Source organism: Lacerta agilis, chromosome 2 (assembly GCF_009819535.1).
Source record: "Lacerta agilis isolate rLacAgi1 chromosome 2, rLacAgi1.pri, whole genome shotgun sequence".
Classification (NCBI taxonomy): domain Eukaryota; kingdom Metazoa; phylum Chordata; class Lepidosauria; order Squamata; family Lacertidae; genus Lacerta; species Lacerta agilis.
This window is the reverse complement of record NC_046313.1, coordinates 93977733-93986401: the sequence shown is the minus strand read 5'-3', so window position 1 is coordinate 93986401 and position 8669 is coordinate 93977733. Positions and strand designations below refer to the sequence as shown.

The 8669-nt window shown below is 39.0% G+C and overlaps 1 protein-coding gene across 4 annotated transcripts in view; it reads right to left on the bottom strand.

Annotated features, from left to right (window-relative positions):
• Positions 1-2341: 2341 nt before the first annotated feature.
• The window catches only part of UBA3 (ubiquitin like modifier activating enzyme 3), a 16428-nt gene continuing 10100 nt past the window's right edge, over positions 2342-8669 (bottom strand). For all 4 annotated transcript variants that reach the window (XM_033141247.1, XM_033141248.1, XM_033141245.1 and 1 more), the window contains 10 exons: positions 8007-8162; positions 7823-7925; positions 7323-7436; positions 7068-7121; positions 6386-6422; positions 6232-6313; positions 4580-4680; positions 4278-4341; positions 4139-4193; positions 2342-3505 (listed from right to left, as the gene is read on the bottom strand). In XM_033141247.1, coding sequence (XP_032997138.1) covers positions 3417-3505; positions 4139-4193; positions 4278-4341; positions 4580-4680; positions 6232-6313; positions 6386-6422; positions 7068-7121; positions 7323-7436; positions 7823-7925; positions 8007-8162 — 855 coding nt within the window. In that variant the 3' untranslated portion in view covers positions 2342-3416. The remainder of the gene's footprint in view (positions 3506-4138; positions 4194-4277; positions 4342-4579; positions 4681-6231; positions 6314-6385; positions 6423-7067; positions 7122-7322; positions 7437-7822; positions 7926-8006; positions 8163-8669) is intronic.

Below are 8669 nucleotides of genomic sequence, written 5' to 3'. Positions count from 1 at the left end.
ACTCTGGCCACCTCATGAGAAGAGAAGACTCCCTGGAAAAGACCCTGATGTTGGGAAAGATGGAGGGCACAAGGAGAAGGGAACGACAGAGGATGAGATAGTTGGACAGTGTTCTCGAAGCTACTAACATGAGTTTGGCCAAAACAGAAATGGGCCTTTATTTTATGAACATTTCCCCCGAAGCCTTATTTGAATTAATCCTAAATTATCACGTTCTGGAAAGGGACCCGTTTACACATTATCCAGCCACAATAATTCCAGAATTTCGGTTGACTGATACAATTTAAAATCGAACCTTTCAGCCCAGAAAAGTGCAGCCGCTCAGACATTAAAGAGTAGACCCCTTGTGTAACTCTTCCTTGAGAGATGTAAAACAGTGCATAGTCTTCTGACTTTCAGCCAAATTTTCTCCACGTGATTTAGTCATAGCTGTCAACTTTTCCCTTTTCTTGCGAAGAATCCTATTCGGAATAAGGGAATTTCCCTTAAAAAGGGGGGAAAGTTGACAGCTATGGATTTAGTACTCAGAAGTCGTGGTGGTTTGGGAGCATTGTTGGCCTTGAAGAATTGAGAATTATGTCTGGAGAGAAAAAAAGCAAGTGTACAAGCTTTTATACGCTAATAGTAAACATAATGGTAATCAATAAACTTCTATGGAGCTTAAAAGGTAAAGGTACCCCTGACTGTTAGGTTCAGTTGCGGATGACTCTGGAGTTGCGGCGCTCATCTCGCTCTATAGGCCGAGGGAGCCGGCATTTGTCCGCAGACAGCTTCGAGGTCATGTAACCAGCATGACTAAGCTGCTTCTGGCACTCCTTCCTCCTGGGCCGTGTTCAGAAAGTGGTGTTGGGGGGGTGAGTGTTCAGACCCCTGGGCTCTCATTTGTGGGGTGCCTCAGGGTTCTGTCCTCTCCCCCATGCTTTTTAATATCTATATGAAGCCGCTGGGAGAGATCATCAGGGGGTTTGGGCTGGGTGTTCATCAGTATGCGGATGATACCCAGTTCTACCTCTCTTTCAAATCAGAACCAGTGAAGGCGGTGAAGGTCCTGTGTGAGTGCCTGGAGGCGGTTGGAGGATGGATGGCGGCTAACAGATTGAGGTTGAATCCTGACAAGACAGGAGTACTGTTTTGGGGGGACAGGGGGCGGGCGGGTGTGGGGGACTCCCTAGTCCTGAATGGGGTAACTGTGCCCCTGAAGGACCAGGTGCGCAGCCTTGGAGTCATTTTGGACTCACAGCTGTCCATGGAAGCACAGGTTAATTCTGTGTCCAGGGCGGCTGTCTACCAGCTCCATCTGGTACGCAGGCTGAGACCCTACCTGCCCGTAGACTATCTCGCCAGAGTGGTACATGCTCTATTTATCTCCCGCTTGGACTACTGCAATGTGCTCTGTGTGGGGCTACCTTTAAAGGTGACCCGGAAACTGCAATTAATCCAGCAGCAGCTAGACTGGTGACTGGGAGTGGCCGCCGGGACCACATAACACCGGTCCTGAGATCTACATTGGCTCCCAGTATGTTTCCGAGCACAATTCAAAGTGTTGGTGCTGACCTTTAAAGCCCTAAACGGCCTCGGTCCTGTATACCTGAAGAAGCGTCTCCACCCCTATCGTTCAGCCCGGACACTGAGATCCAGCGCCGAGGGCCTTCTGTTGGTTCCCTCACTGCGAGAAGCAAAGCTACAGGGAACCAGGCAGAGGGCCTTCTCAGTAGTGGCGCCCGCCCTGTGGAACGCCCTCCCATCAGAAATCAAGGAAATAAACAACTACCTGACATTCAGAAAATACCTGAAGGCAGCCCTGTTTAGGGAAGTTTTTAATCTGTGATATTTTAATGTATTTTAATATTTGTTGGAAGCCACCCAGAGTGGCTGGGGAGACCCAGCCAGATGGGTGGGGTACAAATAAGAAATTATTATTACTACTACTACTACTACCACTACTACCGGTACTACCACCAGGGGGGTGGAAATGCCATTTACCTTCCCGCCAGAGCGGTACCTTTTAACTACTTGCACTTTGACGTGCTTTCGAACTGCTAGCTCACCCCGTTGCGGGGATTCAAACCGCCGACCTTCTGATCGGCAATCCCTAGGCTCTGTAAATCTGAATGCGTGTAATATTTGTTTGCTAAATTCTTGACTATATTTAGGGAGTCTAAATACACACACACACGAAAGCTCATACCTTGAAAGCTTATATTTAGTTGAGGTGCCACTGGAATTATTAAAAAAGATTTTATCTTTATTATTATATTTAGGGTGGACTTTTGTAGTTTTTTTAAATTTGACACTTTTTGTAGTTGTGCTTACAACAGATACTTTACGTCTCACAAACATGTATGTTTATATAATTTTTTATTAATAAATATCCTAACATCAACCCTGAATATTAGTGGGCAACACCATGCATAGTAGCCGCTAATACTTGCAAATATACAAATGAAGTATTTAATTTTTATCAACAGGTGGTGATTTAAGAACACTATTTCCGTATTTTGGGGGGGGGGAAATACATTAACTTTTGGCAATCCTTAATATCTGACAAACAGTTCCTTAAAGACATATTAAATAAAGAATTGGGCTGCATATATATTTTCCTCTGTCTGGTAGGTCCAGTTCACTAGTAATGCAAAACCATGGCTTAGCAATAGAATACAAACCACAGCAAACCTCAAGCTTGTGTTCTCTCTCTTCTCTGGGGTGTCCAAGTGATCAGAGCTTTCTGCTTTTGTTTTAGATTAGTTTAGTACATCTGAATCCAAAAGTGGTTAATTGTAGCTATGGTAAATGAAAACATGTCAGCTTCATAAACTATGACTTGAATTTTGGCTGACTTCCACCTACCATATTTCAGATAAATGCAGTTTTTCCGGGTTTTGGAGAGTACAGTAAATTGTGATTCATCTAAACAGAAACAAAAGCTTTTGAACTCTTCCTTGGAGCTGTGCTAAAGAAGAAACGGAAGCACAAACCTGAGGCTCAGCCCAATGCCTCAGTCTAAGAACTGTTACATAGATACTAAAATGTAATTTAAAATCTTTGTTATTTATGTACATTCAGAGACTTCATAGGTGCTTCAAGAACTATTCCATTGACCACCATGTCATTTCCACATGCACAAAGGGGTACTGACATTTTTTAGTCATTACAAATTGAAAGTTATTGCTTGCTATACACATCAGATTTCTGTACATGAGTGAGCTTTTATACAGATAACATCAACCAAATATTGGTTTGCAAAGACAGTTCTAAAATAAGAGCAATTTATCCTGGATAAACTAACTTCCATCAATGCGTGTATTAACAGGGATAAGGTCTGGCTGTTTCATCTTCCCTCCTCTTAGTGCACAATGGTAGTTTTACAAAGTGTGCAAGATTTTTTTCAGTGCATGTTTACAACACTTGCATTTATATCAAGTAGTAAAATGAAGTTTGAAGAGCAGAGTCTGTGGTGTAGTGACATCTGCAACCGCAAGTTCTTGGCCATCAACAAGTCCAAGCTCTGTATCAAGAAAAAGTTATAAGCACAGCATTTCAGTCACTTCTATGCATGTATGGAAAATGTGCAACTGACAATTGACTCTGCACAGTAGGAAATAAAACATTTTTCTGTTATGAGACAAAATAGTAAAAATGATTATTTTGCTTTTAGGAAAACAATTGCCCAGGTGTTGGTGTGAAAACATTACAGCTATCAATTTGGACCAGTGTTCAAAGAAATGAACAAATTATTATGCACACCCAACAACATTTTGGTCTCTGAGCAGTATGTTTGTTTCCAGTGGTTCTTATGGTTAGAATGGAAGTTATATAACAGCTTTACTCAAAAGAACCATCAGCTAGCATTGACAGAAAGAATAATCTTTATGTTTCTTATTTTCATGAAAACTAATGTAGGGAGGCAGGAATCAGCACCTTTATGCACAGATTTTAAGAGTTGCACATCTCAAAGTCTTTGCTTTTGTCCCTTGAAACTTAACTATGCATGGAAGAAACCTTTGGGGAACTATTAACTCAAGTTTCTGCCCACCTCCTATATACGGTATTAACATACAGATACATATGACATTGTACAAAGTCAATTTGCTTCATTAAGCTTTATATCCCCTAAGCACTATTTCAAGGTTTATAATACCTTTTAAAGTCTTTGAAAGGTTTGGCCTTGTTCGTTCTTCAATAGAAGCTACTGACTGGGGAAAAGAGGACATAAATAGTGTTATTTTTTTGCTTAAATAAACACACACACACACACACAAATTATATGTATTAGTCACCTGTATATAAAGGGTTTTATTTTTTCCATACATGGTGGCTGTTATTGCAGGAGATTTCATTTGTCTGTGCAAAAGAAACAACCAATAATATTTTTTATAAACAAGTATCACCATCCTTAATCTGCTAGGAATAAGTTTTCAGCAAGATATAGGGTTGTATTAATCAAAGTCCTACTCAGAGTAGACACCATGAAATTAATGAACCTAATTTAGTCATGCCCATTAATGCCAGTGGGTCTACTCTGAGTAGGACTAATGTTGAATATTACCCATAGATCATATCATATTAATTTAATACTTACAATGAAGCACTATTTGTCAAATAATCCAAAACTTCTTGAAGTTTAGCTGACGGAGAAAATTCTATATTTTGGGGGAGCTGACTGCAAGCCAGACAGTTTTCCTACAAAGCAGTAAATGAAATAGTCAATATGGTTTAAAATGTAAATTAATCACTGTCATTTAATTCAAGTTATCAAAATCTCATCTAAAGTATATAAGGAATTATTTGCAAATGAAAAATTATACACTTTCACTGAAGTTGGTAGGTACTGGCCTGCAGTGTTTAGTGCAGTTTTTTAAAAGATGAATGTGAACATTTAAGACATTTCTGCAGCATTACTGAGTTATGTCATCAAATATGAAATGCCTAGTAATTTAATGACTTGAACATTCCTTCTGTAGTCAAAACAAAATAAAAAATTCCTTCCAGTAGCACCTTAGAGACCAACTAAATATATTCTTGGTATGAGCTTTCGTGTGCATGCAGATGAAAGCTCATACCAAGAACAAACTTAGTTGGTCTCTAAGGTGCTACTGGAAGGATTTTATTTTATTTTATTTTATTTTATTTTGACTATGGCAGACCAACACGGCTACATTCCTTCTGTAGTAAAAAAATAGTGGCTTATCCCTGAATTCAAGTCTCCCTATCAAAGGGGGAGGGGTTGCCCTCAGAGTTCATTCAAATTTAAGTTTTCTTTAAAAGAAAGCACTGACATCCTAAATATTTTTTTTTAAAAAAAAACCCTGATAGTATACATGGAATAAATCAAGAATCAATGCTACTGCATCAGATTCGGACAAATAAATCTATTAATATATTAATAGTGATTGTTTGACAGGCGAGGTGTGATGTCATCATTCAGCAACAGAATGATTCTACTCAAGTACTTTGCTTCCAATAGCAGGGAGGCGACAAATGGGAGGGGAGGGGTGTTCAAATGACAAAATAAATAAAGTAGCTTTATTTACTGCAAAAACAGTGATGGAACTACAGTGGTTCCTCGGGTTACATACGCTTCAGGTTACATACTCCGCTAACCAAGAAATAACGCTTCAGGTTAAGAACTTTGCTTCAGGATAAGAACAGAAATCGTGCTTTGGCGGCGCAGCGGCAGTGGGAGGTTCCATTAGCTAAAGTGGTGCTTCAGGTTAAGAACAGTTTCAGGTTAAGAACGGATCTCCAGAACGAATTAAGTATGTAACCAGAGGTACCACTGTACTGCACTTGTACCTAGTATCTTCCCTTGCATGTTGATTTAATAAAGCCGACAAACACTTGCTTTCAGGTTAACTCAGAAATGCTTTTAAAGAGTATATATGTCCTTAAAACAAGGGTCTGGTGGGCCTCTTTAAGGATTGTGCTCTACAGCTGAAGAAGTCCTACTATCAAGGAAGTCCAGGTTTTATTTTCTAAGCATATGCATGGAGCAGGGTGTCTCCCATGTACCATAATAGCCAGGAGTTTCATAAGGAGAAAATGCTTCCAAAGGTATGTGAACACCATGAACAAGGTCATATGTACCACCAGCAACTTGAGTGAGCATGGGAGCGTCAGATAGTTGGCTTAGTTTACCAAGTATTAGTTTTATATTTTCAGCAAGAGAAGTTCCATTATGACCCAAGCACTCAATAACGAACAGCTAAGAAAAAATTATGTGGCAATACCGACCTTCTTTTCGGCTTCAAATGTGTATGTGTACAGTCCATCTACATCATTGAATACCAAATAGTTGTTCAGAGGCATGTATGCACTGTAATGAAAAATCTGTTAGCATTCATAAGCAACAAGAGTCCTAAAAACATTTAATTCGGAAACAAGTTACCTTGTGGCTAATTTAAAGACTTCAGTGGCACATACAGCTAGAGAAAGAAAGAGATAAACAACTAATATTACTTGAAAATTTGAGGAAAGTACAGATCAAACATTGCACTTATGGAACAAGGAAAAGAATCAGCAGGTTATGCGTTCAAAGTTTCCTAGAAGCTAAAGTATATGGTAAAATATAATTATCTGAAGCAAATCTAGAATTACGATATGGAATTAAATGCAGTCAGAATATTAAACCTTTTATTGCTGGATTCTGATTTACCTATAACTCCCACCTCAAGTTGCCTTCCTAAAGATTCAGCACCTCAGAAATATTACTAGACAGCTGTGCCAAATTCCCTTCTAGCAGTTTAATTTAAAGCTTATTAGAAGTAAATACCATTGGTTATTTCAATGTGATTTACTTTGCCAAGGACTGCACTCTTAGGCTGCAATCTTATACATATTTACCAGGGAGACAGTATAACTGTCCTTAATTACTACTGGGAAGATATCCATAGGATTGCTCTGTAAAGTCCCCTCCCCCCGCCTTGTATATTTAAGCTAGTTTATTACATTCAGCCTAAATACATAAGGAGAAGAACAAGAAGACATGGTTTTCAGCTTGGACCTCCAATACTATTCTTACAGATGTAATTGGAAACAATAACATTTTTATTTTTTTTGCATTACTGTACCTGCGATGACAGCATTTGTAGAAGCTACAGCTGGAATGATCCGCTTTACAACCCCTGCATTGTGAGAAACTTTTATGTTATTTCTACTTTTAACAGTTGGAAATATAATTCAAGGAGAGTATCTACAGTATTTTGTAGTAGTATGGTCACCACCTCAACCAACACAGAATAGGGCAGACTAAAGCTAGACATGTATGCTTATCATTGCAGTCTCCCAAAGACGAAAAAGAACAGATGGCTTCTGCTGTATCTTACCTTGTGTGAGCCTGTAGGTAAGACCTTTAATATTAAACTGTGCTGCCCTTTCTAAAGACTTTTCAAAAATCCACTGTATGTGCTCAGGATCATCTCCATCTAAAGCAACACCTTCTGAAGAAAGAAAGAAAGAAAGAAAGAAAGAAAGAAAGAAAGAAAGAAAGAAAGAAAGAAAGAAAGAAAGAAAGAAAAAGATTTTTCAGCTTAAGCATGAAATGGTTCTTCATAACTGCAAATTATACCATTTTTTAAACAATAACTTGCTTGGGCGGGGTCTCAAAGAGAGAAATTTGAAAAGGGATAGGTTTATTATTAAAAAGAGATTTCTGAAAAAAGAAATATAAATAAGAGAATCATAAAAAATAACAGCCAGAAGTAAGAGGAACTCAATCATTACTCCTAAGTCATATTGTACAAGACAAGTGAAATAAAATAAGCCAGGATTATTATGTTATTCAGCTTTCCGTTTTGACAAAGGTTCAATGTAGTTTACTGATTACCTCCAAAAGGTTGTTCCTTGGGCCACTGCAGTATCCTGACATATTCAATGCAATGTTCTGGTAGCCGAGGCATTGAAGCAATTGTACACATGGGAAAATTTACCTAGAGAGAATGGATAAGGTGTTTCAACACGAATGTTGAAGTGCCATGCCTAGCTATAAAGCATTTGTTCTATTTAGTTACCTGTGGTGGATAAAGTTCAAGTGTACATTCAATACAAGCTGTCATGCCAGGAATAATCACGCGAGCATTTCCTTTAAAGCCTTCAGTTCCTCCATCAATCAAAGGTATAATGGAACTTGGATCCAACACCCCATTTTCATGGTTTAAAAGTGAAATCTAAGGAGAGTAAAGAAGAGCATTAAGGCCATTTCCTCTAACTTCCACCCTCACCCTTCATAATATCCAAACTGAACAGTCCTCAGTGTATTATTCAGCAGGACTTGCTGAACCTGAGTTGCCTGAAGTAATTGCTGCATTAACTGTCCTGCATTTTTTTGTTCTGAGGAATGTGGTGGGAGTCCTCATTAAAGTATCTCAACTTCCAAAATCAGCTCAAAATGATTTCTGCGCAACTTACTTATGGGCATATTTCAGGAGCCTGAGAGCACAGATAGCCATGAAACTTTCTGTCACAACTGAAACATGAGACCTTCATAAGCAGCAGGGCTTTATTAAAAGGCTACAGCTGCAGAGAGCCATGCTTTACATTTCAAGTGCTCTCCCTTTTGTTTACCACATTCAATATGAAGTTGAAAATAGTACATGCGTCTCCTGTGGCAGAGCAACATATTGCAAATGCAGAGACTGCAAAGGCAAAATCAATTTTCACAAAGATACTAATGG